This window comes from Filicampus tigris, chromosome 13, assembly GCF_054856515.1.
Source record: "Filicampus tigris isolate MCC_2025a chromosome 13, RoL_Ftig_1.0, whole genome shotgun sequence".
NCBI lineage: Eukaryota > Metazoa > Chordata > Actinopteri > Syngnathiformes > Syngnathidae > Filicampus > Filicampus tigris.
Window position 1 is genome coordinate 2,525,605 of NC_141229.1, and position 18,416 is coordinate 2,544,020.

At 43.4% G+C, this 18,416-nt stretch overlaps 1 protein-coding gene across 2 annotated transcripts; it reads left to right on the forward strand.

Annotated features, from left to right (window-relative positions):
- The first annotated feature begins 360 nt into the window (after positions 1-360).
- On the forward strand, positions 361-16,162 carry rps6ka5 (ribosomal protein S6 kinase A5). Of its 2 annotated transcripts, none has more exons than XM_086049096.1 (17): positions 361-678; positions 3,539-3,610; positions 3,732-3,950; positions 4,780-4,895; positions 4,970-5,071; positions 5,907-5,990; positions 6,091-6,194; positions 6,274-6,424; positions 7,505-7,666; positions 10,838-10,963; positions 11,065-11,198; positions 11,279-11,372; positions 12,279-12,449; positions 12,546-12,737; positions 13,814-13,973; positions 14,828-14,991; positions 15,807-16,162. In XM_086049096.1, the coding sequence occupies exons 1-17, from the start codon at positions 609-611 to the stop codon at positions 16,131-16,133; spliced, it is 2,448 nt and encodes an 815-aa protein (XP_085905222.1). In that variant the 5' UTR covers positions 361-608; the 3' UTR covers positions 16,134-16,162. The 2 variants fall into 2 exon arrangements, with proteins under 2 accessions (XP_085905222.1, XP_085905220.1); XM_086049094.1 differs by lacking the exon at positions 361-678 and adding an exon at positions 1,465-1,593.
- Positions 16,163-18,416: the final 2,254 nt, after the last annotated feature.

The following is an 18,416-nucleotide window of genomic DNA, read 5'->3' on the forward strand; positions in this document are numbered from 1 at the left end:
GTACACTAAAAATAATATTAATAATAAATTATTAATTTGTATAATATTATTAATCAATTTAATGTAGTTACAAACGCATTGTAATTTGATTCATTATTCCATTAAGTTACAATATATCAATTTCATGCTATCAAACATGATTCAATTCAATTCAATTTACTGAAATTGTATTTTATTTGACTTCATTTTATTTCAAGCAACTTCAGCACACTAGCTAGTACAGCAGCAGCAATTTTGAAGGAGGCGGGACTTGTTTGACGTCAGTATTCGAACAACCAATCAGAGAGCGGGATCTCCCATAGCAACACCAATGAGCAGCAAGGGGCTGCCTGGTTGCGAAGGTAGAGGCAAAGAAGTGTTTCCACCGACTGACTGACTGGCCGTGCTGGCTTCATGTTGGCAGCCCAAGTGGCAACATTCTGGCCGCATATCCGTCAACAATCGGGCACGTGAAAATGTCGGTGCCGTGTGTGACACCTTTAAGGTCGTACCAAGGATTCATTTTTTAATTTATTTGATCTTTTTTTTTCTTTTCGGCCAATCGAGCCTCGGAGCCTCGCCGGGAACCGCCGAGCTGAGCTGAACTGGAGCCCAAAGAAATCATCCCGATGCCATCGCCGATGGAGGGACCGTCCAGAGAGGGCGACCTCTTTACGGTGAAACATGAGCTGAAGAACGGTGAGCGAGCTGCAGATTTTCGGCGGGTTCCGTACATGTGTCTAAAGGGAGTCGTCCTGTTCGTTCGAGCTACTTAAACGAGCAAAAAAAGAGGCGGGGGTTAGCGGAGCGACTGCCTCCCTACTAACTGCACTGCCTCTCGGTGACTCACGTTACCTAACCATTCAACTCACTCCGGAGCTATGGCTAATAAACAAAGCTAACTTGGCCGTCCGTGGCAACAACATCTATGTCACCATGCGAGCTTACCAGCTACTTGTCGTGCCATTTGGCCAGAATAAACCTTAAACCCTCGTCTTAATAAGTCTAACCGTGTTATTCGCATCCCCACCCACTTGTCTCTGCTAAGTCACGTCAAAACTATTAGCGGTCGGTCACACGGCTCAAAAGCCAGGCGAGCTGTCAAAAGCGAAGCCGAGCTAACGTGCCAAGCGTCATCAAAAACAGCCGTTTATTTCCAAAATAATTTACATTAAGGGTCTTGTAATATTTTATGCAGTAGCTTACTTGTTTTGGCTACATTGAAAATGGTAAATTAAATGTAATTTAAAAACTAGATAAAAAAAAAATCAATATTTGCAGTTGACCCCGCATACTTGCGGTTCGCCACCTGCGGATTTACCTGAGGGCGTTACAGAAAGAAAATTGCAGAGATTCTGTGAGTAGGTGATTTTTGTCTTGAGATACGAGGAAACATTTGTGATATTCAGTGAATTCAGACCTCTATCGCTAAGTGGAGCCAGCAAACATCACAATATCTGGCCACCATCAATTCACATTGGTTTCCTTACAGTGAAAGGAAGGACACTATCAGTAGGTGGGGATAATGCGACATTAAGATGCTTTGCCAACCGCCAATCGATGTCTTGAAGAAGAACAAGGACGAACATTGCATTAGGCACAGTCATGAGTTTGGTAAGTAAAATAGGTCATGTACTTTAATATTTAATTGAGGTTTATTTCATGGGTTTATTTGTTATGGAGTATTTTAGAGGCATTTGAAGTGCTCAGTTCATGTTTTTTTAGAAAGTTCAAGTTGGCAGCCACTTGTCATGTTGCTATTAAAATACTGTATGTTCTACCTAGCGCAGGTACGCTATATTAAATTAGCCAATGATGTTTACATTCGTTACCTTACAGAAAAGGGATGTTTCAATAATTGGCTTTCCACCCAAACGTTTTCCACCCTAACCCTAACCCTAATCGGCCGATGTTAGCTCTTTTAAAATCAGCAAAAATTGGCCGATATTTTGGGGGTTGATTTTTTTTTTTTTTCCTCCCACACATTACAACATAAGACAAAGAAAATGACATTCAACCATTGCCCCCTCCCAAAAAAGTCAGCAAAAAAATTGTCAGATTTTTGCTGGTTTTCAACAAATACTAAAGGACAAAGTAATGCAGAACATTCATATCTTTATTGTTGTAAACATTTAAGGGATCAAAAAAGAAGTTATTTTAGCCATTATATATTTTTAAAATTAATTGGCCGATGAATTTGTTATCAGAATTTCAATCTGCCAGATATCGGAATCGGCATCAGCCTCAAAAAATCCAATCGGTCCAGCCCTAGTTTTGAGGAGCAGTCAGCAAGTTGTGTTCGGTTGTGCACCTCCGCTGTGGGTCTATTAATAAACACGGAGATCAAACTCGGCCTCGGCGGGGCGAGCACGACAACGCCGTTATGCAATGCACACTCCTGACCCGGCAGTCAGTGGGGAGCGCGGGGGGGACTTCGTTTGTCGGCGAATGCCCTCCCAGCCTTGTCACGTCTAGTTGGAGGCACTCGAGTTTCTCTCGGGGGTGAGGCGTTCACTACGGCGCACGGCGAGCATGATCATCCGGCTGTGCAGAGACGTCGTGAGTCGCACTGAAGACCTCAAAGACGGACGCTAATGACCCTCCTCTTGTTTAATGTGGCATCCTCCGCCTCTCGTGCATATTTCCAGTGGGTGCGAAGAAGAACAAGCACGCTATTTATGTAACATGTTCTTTTTTTTTTTTTTAACGTTGCACACATTTTTGCAGGTCAACAAACTCGGAAGACGCCCAAGGGGGTGCTGTCAGTGCGCTGCTGCTTTTTGTTTGCCACTCGTTCATCAGTCATTTCAAGCACTCTGACTCGTCGAGCAGGCTCACTGCATTAGATTGCTAAACCTTACATTCATATGACTATACTTTTGGAATATGTTAGCATGTATTATACATGATTTCACCATGTTCTTTAACATGTTATTGTATTTTCATTCTGTTAATTTCTAGACTTTACACAGATCTGATTGTTTGGATCGAATCGGCAGATATTTGGCATTTTATTTACGGGGGTATCAGATATATATCATTGTAAAGATGACGATTACATTTGGCTAATTTCGTACTCATTTTACAATTATACATTATTATGAGCTAATATTATTATTATTAACTAATATAATAATCCCCTTCAAGTGTCAAATATCAGCTGTTGCTATGCTAGAGTTCATGACCCCAACATACTAGCCTCTGATTGGTGTATTGCCGTTCATTTGAGCGGAATAATAGGCACAGCGCTCAAGGGGGGCGTGTCGTATCTACCTATTCATATCTGTGGTAATAATGTAATGAGTGATAAGGCTGTAATGGTTGACATATCATTGGAAAGCTGAGATCATTCTCTTTTTTTTATTATGCCAAAACCTCATTTCTGAAATTTGGGTCACTGTGACTCATTCTGCTATGTGGGTCCATTTTAGCACAAGTCACAAATATGGTTTCTTGCAAGCTATAAAAAGACTTTTAGCCGTCTTTTCCATATTTCCATAATGTCCATCGGATACAGATTATAATATTTTTTGTGTGCGTGTGTTTCTGTGCTTCTCAGCCAACCTGACGGGCCACGTCGAGCGGGTGGGAATAGAAAACTTTGAGCTGCTGAAGGTGCTCGGCACTGGAGGTAAGTCCCCGTTGTTTGTGGTGAAGCAGAATTTTTTTGTGTCGCGTGTGCATGTGTGTGTTATTCATTTTTGTGTGCTGAACTGTGTCCCTTCTGTCCTGTGTCAATTCCCCCCCGCCAGCGTACGGCAAGGTGTTCCTGGTGAGGAAGGTGAGCGGCCACGACGCGGGCAAGCTGTACGCCATGAAAGTACTGAAGAAGGCCACCATCGTGCAGAAGGCCAAGACGGCGGAGCACACGCGCAGCGAGCGTCAAGTGCTGGAGCACATTCGCCAGTCGCCGTACCTGGTCACGCTCCACTACGCCTTCCAGACCGACACCAAGCTGCACCTCATTCTCGGTGACCTGACGCGCTCGCCCTTTTAGATTTGTTTATTTGAAAGGGGACGGTGAAATTTCACATAACACATGAAAAATCATGGTTAAAAAACAACCCCAAAAAAGCCAGAATTAGCCAAAAGGTTATTTTTCATCTGTAGGCCCCTGGCTGGCCATGATGTGAAAAAAAGCATTCGATACAATTACAAGAAATACATATAAATAGCAATAAAAATCACAATTAACAATTACATTCTAAACACATTATTATTAGAAACACATAAAGACAATGACAGCACAGAAGGTATACGTTTTAGTGTTGGCAAGTGTAGTTACTTTTGTTCCATGTGCTCAAATTTTTAACGAAAGCCTTGTAGGTAGCTTTGTCACTTTCTGTTGACTGAAAATGACATCGCAGTTGCTCAGGTAACAACCAATCATGGCTCATCTTGAGAAAACAAGTGAGCAGTGATTGTTGTGATCATTACCTGAGCCTTGAGAAATTATGATGTCATTTTCAGTTGACAGAAAGTGTCAAAATGGCCACTCCCATATTTTGTAAAGAAGTTCACTTCCCCTTTAAAGCAACCTTAATACAGGTGGATTGTGGAATGAACCATTTTACATTTTTTCCAGTGTGGGTGTATGTCGTCGTAAATCAGCTTTATTCACCTTTACCGTGAAATCTTAACATTCATGAGATGTTTTTTTAAAACTGACATAAATAAATGAAAAACAAAAAAATTCAAAACTTAACAAAAACCTCGTCCGACTTTCCAATGTTCCCCCCCTCCTCTGAAAGGCACTATAAAGATCCAAGCATTTATTCTAACAATTATTGCCTTCCGCAGATTACGTCAACGGCGGCGAGCTCTTCACGCACCTGGTGCAGCGGGTGCGTTTCAAGGAGCAGGAAGTGGCACTGTACAGCGGCGAGATCGTGCTGGCGCTGGAGCATCTCCACAAGGTGACTGCGGTCGCACAGATGTCGGCGTGTTGGAATTGTTTGTCCTCATTATTTACAGACGTTTACCGTTGCAGCTCGGGATTGTGTACCGCGACTTGAAGCTGGAAAACATTTTGCTGGATTCAAACGGTCACATCGTCCTTACAGACTTTGGCCTCAGTAAAGAATTTGACCAGGTTTGTCCAACTCTATGATTCACATTACTGTATGAACCAGAGTGAACTTTATTTTTTGATATATTTCAGAGAGAAAAGGGAAAACAAATGATTATATAATAAAACCAAATGAATAATAGATTAAAATAATTCAAACAGCGAGTGCCTCAATTTCACTCCAGACAAAAAAAATAGCTGATATTGGAAAAGAAAAAAAAAAAACACGTCGTATATATTCATCATGATGAACGACAACAAAAAAAGATTGTGAACTAATCCCTAATCTCAATCTGTGGTTGGCCTTGGTGACGTTCTCGTGCTCTTGTTGGTACCACATTTTGTAATGATTAATTAGCATTTTAATTAAAGTATTAATTTATAAATGTTAATACGTTAAAACAGATATTAAATGTTTTTGTTTGTGTTTATTCAAATGCCGCATTGTATAAAAATGTTCTGCAATTTTTTAAAAGAGTTAGCTGGTCAATTTCACCCCAGATATGACATTATTAAAAAAAATGTGTTTGTGGTTTTGTCTATTTTTTTTTATTCCCCTTAACGGATTATAACCAGTGTAAAAAAAATATTTATTTTGCTGTCGTTTATTTTACAAATGTTTTAAACTTGTAATGGTATGCAAAATAAAATTATATACGCAAACAAATAAGATCCATCGTTACATTGAACAGTCAGATTTTCTCATGGAAAACAAGCCATTTAAAAAAAAAAAAAAATTCTCCTATAAGCAGCCTGAACAATCTGAGCAATAGTAGCTGTGTAGAAATATTTATATTTATAAAGATAATAACGCTGAGTTTGGTTTGACGCTGTTGACTGTTTGTTTCCAATGACAAAGGTGGATCGAGCCTTTTCCGTGTGCGGAACTATCGAGTACATGGCACCCGAGATTGTGGAAGGAGGCGAGTCCGGCCATGACAAGGTGACTTTGCTACTTTAACGGCTGTGATTTATGCGACCTGGAGCTCATACAAGCCGAGAGCGCTTGCGTCAAACGTGTGTGCGTGTGTATTCCCTCGCAGGCGGTGGACTGGTGGAGTCTGGGCGTTTTGATGTACGAGCTTCTGACCGGCGGTTCGCCCTTCACCGTCGACGGCGACGAGAACTCACACACGGACATCGCCAGGTGCGAATCTACTTATCGGTTGACTTTTCCTACACGCGTATTGTACACTGAAACATCTGTCTGGCTCCGTCTGCCCCAGGAGGATTCTAAAAAAAGATCCTCCTTTCCCCAAAGACATGGCGCCGCTGGCCAAAGACGTCATCCAGCGGCTGCTCACCAAAGACCCCGAAAAGAGGCTTGGCTCCGGTCCAAACGGGGTGGAGAATGTCAAGAAGCATCCATTTTACCAGGTCTGTGCTGCTATTTGTGGCTGAGCAATTCATCGAAATGTAATCGCGATTTTGACTTTTTCTTCGCACCATCCTAAAAAAAAAAACATTGGACAAAAAAACGATTCATGTGCCATGCGTTTGCAAGTTTCTGCATTTTGAAAGTACCCTGAATGCCCCGTGTCGCTTGTGCAGTAAGCGTGTGACCTGTGACGTTATCTGATTCTGCCCTTCCCTGAGCATGCTTTCAGCTATTTAACTGACACCTCAGTTGGGGTTAACTTTAAAACTAAACAAACAACCACAAGAATTACACACATTGTATATTTTAGATACAGCGCATACTTTGTTTTAGCCAGCGCTAATGTTAGCCGCCTATGTAAAATTCCATTGACAGGCTGATACAAAATTACCATTGAGTCCCATGAGTGATATTCTTTCAAATCACGATTATTCACGCACAAAAGCTGTAGGAACACACACAGAAAGGATATAAAACGATATTCAAAGGCACATACAGTAATCCCCCCTCCATCCCAGTGGTTGCATTCCAGACCATCCCCACTATAAGTGATATACACAATATAGAAATACTCAAGTTCAGTCCTTCATAGGCATGTTTTTATAGCATTTATGGAACTTAATTTTAAAGTCGTTAAACACAAGTTGACTTTTGGTAGTTGAATAAATACTAAGTTTGTAAATCAACGGATAATCATGTTTTTTCATTGTGATTTTAATATCAATCAAAACAATTGTGACTATATTATTTTCACATAAGCACCCAGCCTTACTTTCAGCTGGTGGTCAATACTAACATGGTGCTGTAGAAGGCACAAGGCATTTTGGGATGGAACTTGTGGTATTGCAGAACGAGCACAAAATTGCGCGCTCAGGCTCCGGTGCATTTTTCAGCGAGTAGTTATTTAAAGTTCAACCCCCCCCCCCCCCCCCCCCCCAAAAAAAAATACGAGGCTGGTGAGTTCTCAAATGGTGAATTGCAAATCGATAGGATTTGACTTGATTGCAAGCTGGGACGCGTCAAGATATCCACAGATTGAAGTCTCTTACATAGGAGTGCCACGTTTTGCCCACCTGCAGAAGATCAACTGGGAGGACCTGGCGGCCAAAAAGGTGCCCGCCCCGTTCAAACCGGTCATCCGGGATGAGCTGGACGTCAGCAACTTTGCGGAGGAGTTCACGGAGATGGACCCCACCTATTCGCCCGCCGCTCTGCCGCAGAACTGTGACCGCATCTTCCAGGTGGGACGCCAAACATTATGGTTAGTTTTAGTGCCGCGATGTCGGACGTATGATTGTCTTTTAAACTTTAACGGGAAGTGGCAAGAAACACCTCTTTTTTTGTTCCGTATGTGCCAAATCGGTGCTTTTTATGAAATGAGTTGAGTGAGCTACTACCATCGTGTGCTCGCAACATCAATTTTTATCAGAGCAACGGCTTGTATTGCTGAAAAAATGTGAGTTAGGTGACAGGTCACTCGTTAATCAAGGCCACACTGTATATACTTTTTTTGTTCGGAGCAGTGTGATGTGGGATTGTTTTTTAATTACATTGGCTTATTATAGCCTTGGAAACAATGGTGATTCTCAAATGGTGGGTCGAACAAAGTGCTATTGAAGTATTATTTTCCTCCATTTTACCCTAAGAGACTGGACCACAATTTAGAGAGAGCTGCCCATTAATCAATTTACAATATAGACAGTAAACTCAATCATTTGACATCAGTGGCAGAGCAATTTGGTATTCCAGTGGTGGTCAAGAGTCATGCCTGAATAAAAACTGCCTTTAGAATAGGACATTTGATTCTTGCAGTCAGTGTCAATTATATCCATTATTTTCACATCATAGCGACCAAACAACATGGCTGAGAAGTCATTGTTTATCATACCATCCACGGTCATGGTCTCATGAAATAAAATGCACACGTGTGCAGAAGCTTGCTCAACGCATTCATCATACAAGCAGGAACAAACCTAAGTAAAATTTGCGCTCTAGTCACTAGCGACTCTGTAAACAAATACAGTGCAGATCAGGTTTTGGCTAGCAGATGTCATAGACATGATCAATACAGTTTGCTTTTGGCGGCACGTCAAACTAATCTTTAACGGCATTTAAAAATGGACGTTACTTAACATGTATTTGAAAATACGTTTTTGAATTTTTGCTCTTAACGTCTAGAAAAGTGGGTCGCGACTCTGTAACAATAGGAAGATTCGGGTCCCAGGGTGAAAGCACTGGAGAACCACTGGTCTAGAAAAAGGCTGGATGAATACAAAATGTCTCCCTTTTACATTTTACATTGTCACGTAACGGCCCCAAAAGTCGGTCACTGTGCACTCCTCCGTTAATATTTGTTTCTCTCGCGCATGTGGAATGTGGATTCCCATTCCGGGTTTTGCGACCATATTTGACGCCGCAGTCCAAGTCATCGAGTCAAGTTGTGGATGTCCTCAAAAGGTTGCTGTAAGTCAACAGGCGTCAGTGTGCGCGCCCAACGCCATTCACGGCGCCTCAAAGAGCCTTTCATCGGCGTAATTGCAGCCGCGCGCGGCCTGCCCCATTGAAGTCACAGATGCGAATGACTATTTTTGATGGTTTGGCTTTGAACCGTAATACGGCCCAAAACGCCCCACCGCCAGCTGATGTAGGGGCGTTGGAATTTCAACTCTCGATTGCCTTCTGGATGCTCGAGCCGGGACGCGATCAATAGACGCATTAGCTCGCCTTCTCTGGCGGAATAAAAGGTGACATTCGTGGAGCGTCGGCGCGTGTGCCGCGGTACGCCTCCCGTCTTTGATTGCGCATTTTTTCGCTCTCAGCCCGCCTGGGGAGGGGAGGGGTCTTACCATGTGCTCCCCCTCCTTCTCCAACAACAGTGCCTAACAAAACAGAATTAAAATTGCATTAAGAGCGCCAGGCTGTCATTTTGACAGCAATCACATTTTCAAGCCCGGCAATTTGGGGCATCTCATTCATTCACGCAGCCATCCTTCCGTCCATCCGCGGCTGTCACTCGCGCATGCCACAGCTGCGTGTGTGTATGTGCGTGTAAATTAATGTCAATGCATGGGGCTCCGGAATCCCCGCAGTTGGAATTAAGCAGTCGTCTCTTCACAATGAGCGTTGGTACAGCAACAACACTTAAAAAAAAAAAAAAGGAACAGCTGGTCAATTTCCGTGTAGAATTGGTGTGATTATTAGACTGGCGATTATATTTCCAGGGAAAGATGTACCAAAATGTCGCTTGCTGAAACACACAGTGGAAACCTCTAAATTTGTAAACATTAGAAAAAAAAAAAAAATTGGGATATTGTCTGGAAAAATATGCCTGAAAACTCAAACAAAACTTCATGCGTGAGCTCATCAAATCTCTTAAAGGCTTGAGCTCGTTGAGAAGCAACAAAGTGTTTAGTAAGTTAACAACTCAAAGTGAAGTAGCTAAATCAACTGTCTTCCATATTAATTTATCGTTCATTTGCCTTTAGTTTAGCATAAGCCTAACCTAGAAGACCAAAACATTTATGTAAAATGTCTGATATTGTTTCTTGTAACAGATCAATTTATTGCTTGAGTTTGTTAGAAAACACACGGGAAGAGGACCTTGAAGAAATATTTACATATTAGAATCCGAATAGTTTTATGGTCATTGTCGCACAGGGGGCAACGGACTGGAACAGACGCAACCCGTCCGAGAAACAGAAAAACAATGACCAAAAGGAGATACACAATGGGAGTCTGCCGGGTTGCCTTTTACTGCGCCCCATTTTCGCAAATGAAAAGTAACATAAGTGATGGGGAGGACAAAAAAAACAACAACCTCAGACTGAGCACCTGTAAGGGGAGCGCAGTATGGATTTATAAAAACTCATCAACACTCCAACCTGCAGAGTGCAGGCTTTGCAGCCAGCAGGGTGCCACCACATCCCATTCTCCAGGTGCGCCATAATAAGTCACAATTGCAATATTGAGGGAAAAAAATTACAATTGATTTGTCTGTGTGTGCCCTGTGAATGGCTGGCAACCAATTCAGGGTGTAGCCCCGTCTACTGCGCAACGGTTTAGATAATGGATGGATGGATATTTTTCAAAATCATTCAGCCCTACTGCAAATGCAGTATGAACAATACAGCCGGAGTCTATCTCAGGGACACCCTGGACTGGTTTCCCGCCAATAGTAGGGCACATTTAAACAAACAACCATTCACATTCCATACATGGACAATTTAAAGTATTCAATCATCTTAATATTGTAAAGCATCTTAACATACATTTCACACATTTAAGTTTTATTTTATACAGTCGTGATGGTCTATAAAAAACTGATGGAGGTGTTCTGACGACATATTATCATGTGCTGTTAACCCTCTCACATTTTTTCATGTATCTTTTTTTTGGGGTGGCGGGGAATCCAGGGCTACTCTTTCATGTCCCCCTCCATCCTGTTCAAGAGGAACGTGGTGATGGACGACCCCATACAGCTTTGCGGCGGCTCCGAGCGGCCTGGGTCGGTTGCAGTGGCCCGGAGCGCTATGATGAAGGTAGGGCAAACGCAACTAAAAAATGTATCTATTTTTTTTTAAATCATATCGAGAATGTATTTTACTATATTTCCAATTTCTCACCTTTGCCTTCCGGGCAGGACTCACCTTTCTATACGAGCTACGAGATGGACCTAAAAGATGGCGCTTTGGGCGAGGGGAGCTTCTCTATCTGCAGGCGCTGCACGCACAAGAAGACTGGGCAGAAATACGCCGTCAAGATAATCAGCAAGCGGTACAAAGTTTAAAAAAAAGTTGACTCCTCCTGATAAATGAATATTTTGTGACCCCTTCCTTTTTGTTGTCTTCTTCCAGGATGGAGGCGCAGACTCAACGGGAAATAGCCGCTCTGAAGCTCTGCGACGGCCACCCAAACATCGTCAAGTTGCATGAAATTTACCATGACCAGGTGCGCCACCCCTACTCCCCCCCCCCCCTCCCACTTTCATCCACCCCCACTGTCATTCCTGTACTTGTAAATTCTGCTCGGTTGCCCGTACCCTCACTAATTTGTGAAAAAGGCCTAATTAACGAGGAGGAGGATGAAAGCCCGAGAGATGCTGTTACGGTCTCTCTTCATGCACCGTCCCTTAAAGCCAACCTAGATACACTCCCTAATTGTACTCCAAAGAGCGGCCCCACAAAGTCTGCTCAAACTTACCGCTGTTGTTTTGGACACGTCGACCTAAATGCTGTAAATGACTATAAGCCTTAAAAATAAAGGTCCCACAGATGATTTGATGCGGAAAGTTTTCATGACGCTGGCGTAAATATCGCCTCTCTAAAATACCAATTACTGCTTTCCTATTTCATATTGTGCGACAATGTTCACTAGGTGGTACATAGATACTCTTAATTATTTTAAACACATACACTGGATACAAAACGTCAACACACCGCTGTTCAAATGCCAAATTTTGTGATGTCAAAAAATTAGGCCGAGTGAAAATAATTAAAAAACGTTTTAACCCGTAAAAACCTGTACAACTCAAGTGAAAAAATACACTCGAGAGAGGAAGTGAAAATAAGCACTTGAGATCACTGAGACGATTGCTTCAGTCCACTTTATGTTAAGCGGCTCGCAGTTACCAGCTGATCCGTTGTTAATTACCACCACTGCCAGTAGCAGACCGCGCCTTTTGCTGCATCGTCTTGAGAGGTTTACCACTGGCCAACATTAGCTACTACTGGAGCTAGGCTATTTGGTGCCATCTTAGGGCCTTACAGAAAGAGCACAAACATTAATTCTCCAGGGAAAAAACTGCAAGTAGGTGAATTTGTGTTTTTTTTTTTGTTTGTTTTGTTTTTGTCACAGCTCCACACATATCTGGTCCTGGAGCTGCTCGGCGGAGGGGAGCTGCTGGAGCGGATCCGCCGGAAGCGGCACTTCAGCGAGACGGAGGCCAGTCGCATCATGCGCAAGCTGGTGTCGGCGGTCAGCCACATGCACGACGTAGGCGTGGTGCACCGGGATCTGAAACCAGAGGTAGTCCGCACACTCGGTGCACACGAACGATTTGGCGTTTTTTCAGACAATCAAAAGAGCAAGAAAAAAAAAAAAAATGACCCTCCACCCCGTTAGAACCTGCTCTTCACTGATGAGAGCGAGCGCTCCGAGATCAAAATCATCGACTTTGGCTTCGCTCGCCTCAAGCCGCCGGACAATCAGCTGCTGAAGACGCCCTGCTTCACCTTGCAGTACGCCGCACCCGAGATACTCAAGTATGACGGCTACGACGAATCGTGCGATCTGTGGAGTCTGGGCGTCATTCTGGTGAGTGGAGAGTCAAGCAAAAAGAATGGAGTCAACCGTGGCCCATTATGTCCATAAGAATTATGTCCATATGTAATGATGTCACTTTAAGTATTTTGTCAAATGTCATCCTATAGTGCCCATTAATGGCCCCTATCATGGCAAGGCAAGGCAAGGCAAGACAGCTTTAATTATATAGCACATTTCATTCACAAGGTAACTCAATGTGCTTCACATAATTACAAAACAACATTTAAAGAGGAAGTCAACCCAAACATATTTTTTTTCAATATGTTCTGTGCAAGCCCACTAGTTGAAACATGGCATTCTGATAAATATTGCGTTTGTGGAATATGAGTTAATCCACCCATTTTTTGCCACCTCTGGGGGCGGCCATTTTGTCAATTCTGTCGACTGAAAATGACATCACAACTGCTGAGCCCCGATCAGTTGTGATGCAATTTTCAGGCGACAGAAGTGACAAAATGGACGCCCGCAGAGATAGCTAAAAAGGTGTGGATTTTGCTGCTTAACTCATATTCTAGAAACGCAATATTAATCCGAATGCCGTGTTTCAACTCGTGGGCCTGCTGGGAACATATTGTTGAAAAAAAATTGTTTGGGTAGATTTCCATTTTTAAAGGCAAAATACAACATTCAGGGGCAAAATAATTGAAGACATAAAAAAAAAAATAAAAACAGAACTGAAGAATTTAAGACTTAAAAAGCAAAATAACAAGTAGTGTACTAAAATGACTAAAAGAACATACAGTGCAAGAACGTGATTTGGGGGAAAAAAAAGATTAAGGAGCTGCTCTAAAAGAAAACAAGTATGCTCACTCACCTGGAGGCAAAATGAGAGGAGATCACATCAGGACATGACATATCCTCCGCTGTCCTACCTTTACCCTAATGAGAGCGGATGGAAGCTCGTAGAATATGCAGCCCAGTTTCAGCTTGCGGCTATTTTAGTGCCGTGCTCAGCAAACCGCAGCACCCATTGAAAGTAAAATAACATAGTAACATAACAGAAGACGTCGTGAAAAGTCTATGTTCCCGTTGTCTTAATGTGTTGCATTTCATGTTGTTGTTGACAGTACACCATGCTGTCCGGCCAGGTGCCTTTCCAATGTCAGGAGCAGAGCCTGACCCACACCAGCGCCGAGGAGATCATGAAGAAAATCAAACAGGGAGACTTCTCCTTTGAAGGCGAAGCCTGGAGAAACGTGTCGCAGCAGGCCAAAGATCTCATCCAAGGTGAGACCAGACCAGAGTTTTTGTGGCTTGTGGTGGTTGTTGGACGGCTGTCTCGCAAGAGCACAAAAGGGCTGCTGCCGTGCATCTGGCACGTCCTGCCGCTGCAAATCAAGCCGGCTGGCTTTGTGTTTTGAGGAAAAAACGGCAAAGAGAATGCGACGCTAAAAATAATTACTTAGAGCGGAAGTCAACCCAAACATATTTTTTTCAAGAATATGTTCCCAGCAGGCCCACTAGTTGAAACTAGTCAAAGGAGCGGGGTTTACGGGGGGGGGGGGGCTAATTGAACTAGTTGATTCATTTTGCGTTTGTGGAATAAGAGTTAAGCAGCAAAACGCACTCGTTTTTTTAGCCATCTCTGGGGGCCGCCCCATTTTGTCTTCTGTCGGCTGAAAAATGACATCACAACCGCTCACAACGACCAATCACGGCTCAGATTCAGAAAACAGGTCAGCTGTGATTGGTCGTTGTGAGCGGTTGTGATGTCATTTTCAGTCGACAGAAGACAAAATGGCCGCCCCCTTAGATGGCTAAAAACGAGTGGATTAACACTTTATCCCACAAACGCAATATTTATCAGAATGCCGTGTTTCGACTAGTGGCCTTGCATAGAACATATTCTTGAAAAAAAAATGTTTGCGTTGACTTCCCAGTTAATAGAAGTATAATTCCTTCTTAACTAAATACCCTCGCTTTGCCCCCATGTCCTGGTTTGAACCCTGGCCTTCACTGGTCTACGCCATTTCACGGGGCTCACGACATCGACATCGGCCGCCTCCAAATGTTCATACGCAGATTTGTGAGACTTTGCGGCCCTGACAGCCGGCCTCAAATAACTGCCTGTGGTCCCACAGAACTGCTGACCGTGGACCCGAGCAAGCGCATCAAGATGTGCGGCCTCCGCTACAACGCTTGGCTCCAGGACGACAGCCAGCTGTCTTCCAACCCGCTCATGACGCCGGACATTCTGGGCTCGTCCACCGCGTCGGTCCACACTTACGTCAAAGCTACCTTTAACGTAAGATTGCTTGATTCCTCCTGTCTTATATTCATGATTAACTCGGAGAACCAGTAGTTAATACAAGGCCAATTATAATCACGTTCAGTTGTGCCACCAGGGGGGGCTGCATTTATATTATAACTTGTTGTCACCATTTGCCGTGGTAGATGGCTGGAGTACACAAATGCTACATCACACGGGCACAGTGGTGGCATCTCTACAACTCAACTTTACAGTACTCTTTTTTTTTTTTGGAGGAAGTTGTACTTTAGAATGCGTGACAAACACATTATACAATGATATACTGTATATCAGTGTTTTCAATCCAATGTCCAAGTGAGCCAAGACACTTATTTCACATTAGGAAATTGTCATACAGTCTTTATAAGGTAACAGGTAACAGAAACACACATATGACAAGGATTAACATCCTTATCATTTCGTTAATTAAATGCAAAAAAAAAAAAGAAGTTATGCAGTATATATTTTTTTCAATTAATCGGCCAATTAATCAGTCATCTGTATTTTTTTCTTCTGCAAAAATTGGAATGCGCCTCAAAAAATCCATTATCAATCGGGCCCTAATTTTTAGCATTATTTAAAAGTTAATTTATGAAAATTTTCAAAATGTTTTTTTTGGGGGGGTTGGTCAAGTAATATTGTTATTTTAAATGCCTCTTTCACAAAAAAATAAAATAAAAGGAAAAAAAAGTACAGAGAGAGTATTTAATTTTTGCCTACATTGTTGCAACGAGCACAATTTAAAACGCAACAAACCAGGCATGATGAAGGGGACAATTAGAATTTCATTTAACCTCCTCCTCGCGTGGCAGGCTTTCAACAAATGCAAGCGGGAAGGTTTCCGCCTGCAGACGGTGGACAAGGCGCCGCTGGCTAAGCGGCGGAAGATGAAGAAGACCAGCACCAGCACCGACACGCGCAGCAGCTCCGGCGAGAGCACCCACTCCTCGTCCTCCTCGTCGCAGTCCCAGGAGAAGAACTTTGCCGAGGGGGGCGACGGCAGCCACCGGCCCGCCGAGGCCACGCCGGGCACCACGCCCACCGGCACCACGCCCACCGGCACCACGCCCACCGGAACGGACTCGGGGCAGCAGCAGCAGCCGGCGCCTCCCGCCTTTCACTATTCTGACGGGAAGTGACGACTCTTTTTTTTTTTTTTTTTTTTTTTTTTTTTTTCTCCTTTTTTTCATTTTCTTTTTTGCATGGCAAGCATGCAGCAAGGAGCAGCAACCTCAATATCAAGCAAACCTCCTCTAGCAATAGCTCGTCCCACTCGTGATCCCGGGCCCACACGCTCACACACACACACACAAACATAGAAACACGCACACATACACAGAAACAGACAAGACAGAAACAAATACATTTGTAGAAACACAAACTCACACATTAACAGGCAGAAACACATCCACGCACACTCACACTGTGTCAATAAAGGACTGGACCAGGAAGAAGCTGTCACGAGGAAACAAAACAAAAAAAAAACGCAAGGGCTGCCCTCCTGTCCCAGCTCCCGACATTTCCAGCTTGTAAGCCCCTCCGCCCCCGTCTTGCCTGTTGGTCCCTGTCCCCCCCCACCCTCCCAGGTCCAAAGGGAAAAGTCCGAGCCACGAGAGAGGAAATCCGAACCCTCGACCGCATCGTGGGTCCACTCCTGCCATCTCCGGCGAGACGCGCGGGACACACGGTATTTCTACGCCATTTGTACGGCAGATTATTTACGATGAGATGTGTTAACTTATTTATGACTCGGAGGAGAGAACGTGTGAATATGGTGAATCTTTTCAAAGAAAGCTATTTTATGTACAGTATGTGCGGCTAGGCTCGAAAAGACTGTTTTCCAAGAAGTAGATTGTAGTCGATGGTGAATCCTTTTTTTTTTTTTTTTTTTTCAGTGAGCATCAACGCTAACTGGCTACTAGCATCAACGCTAACTGGCTACTCTTGAGAGTAAGGTTAGCGTCAGTAACTTGAGTATCAAAACAGTGTAGCCCGATTGCAAACGCTGCACTTAAAATCAACTGAATGGAACACTATATTTGTCCATTCACTACAAAAAAATACAGAGCCCCAGACTAGACATGATTTTATTTAATTATTTTTATTTTTGTGGCCTGACAAGCTAGAAAACAAGACATTCTTTAAATCCGCGCCAGAAATACATTTCGGGACACATGAGGGCATCTCAGATTCAAATTTGTTGTTGACCAGTGTGGCCATTTTGTGTGTATCTATATTGTGACCACAAGGGGGGGGAAAAAAAATCCACGTCAAGTCTGGGGCTCGTTACGAAAGTGTTGGTATGCTACACCATCTCAAAGTAACGCACGTATGCTAAAGTCACAAACCAGACGGCTCAAACGCTCCATTTATCTTTTGTGCTCATTTATCAAATAAACGTGCCAAAATATAGCAATCACTTTACAATTACAGATCAGTAGGTGGCGGTGTTTTTGTTTTTCAGTTTGTCAGAAATACGGGCCGTCTGCGCCCATTCTGAGAAATGTAGCATGTCACCTGAGCATGAACGCGGTACCGTCCACGAGGCAGCAGTCAGTCACCAACTGAAAAATACAATTTTAAATGTGAATTTTAAGACGCGATACACGCGCTTATATCAGCTGTTTTACGCCAGTTCGATGTGAAAATTGATAGTGCGCTAACCTTTTCTTTAGCTAGTTAGCTTAGCATAACGACTGACAGGGGGGAAAAAAACTATTACCCTCCTTCAGAATTTTTTGTGGTCTGAAAATGTTTTGGGGTTTGTCGGTTTCTCACCCCCGGTCCGGCTTGAATATGGTGGTGATAATATGCAATGCTAACCACAGCATACATGCTAAACTGAAGACGTGTTTGCTAAATTGGCCGCATTTATCCCCACTGTGCTCTAACTTGATCGGTCGGATTCAAGTTCGTGAGAATGTTTTCTGACCACTGAAATTCTGCGTGGTACCGTTCCGGGACCATCAATTACAAGCCCGTTTCACTCTTTTCCGTCTCTCTTTAACGTTTTGCAAGCGATGCATGCCACCCCAGCCCCGGCCCTCGTCTCCGTATTCTGGCCGCTTGTGTTCCGTAGTTTTTATTTCGGCGGGAGTGACTTCTCCCCGTCTTCCGTTCGGATGCGCTCATCCGCAAAACCAAAGCGCGATACTACCGCTGATAATAACCTCGAGGTAGCTGCTCCGCAATCTCTCCCTCATGCGATTTATGCAAAACCAGTGTTTGTTTTGTCCCACTACGCCGATCGTTTCTCTTTTTGCTTTGAACTATGCAGCCCCCCTTTTATGACGTTTTTTTTTTTTTCTTTTTTCTTTTTTTTTGGGGGGGGGCGTCCTCGCCGACCTTTTAAGCGCGACTGAAACCAAAGTGCGCACTTGCACGTCGTCGTCCACAACGAGAATGCAAAAAGTGGGATCCGT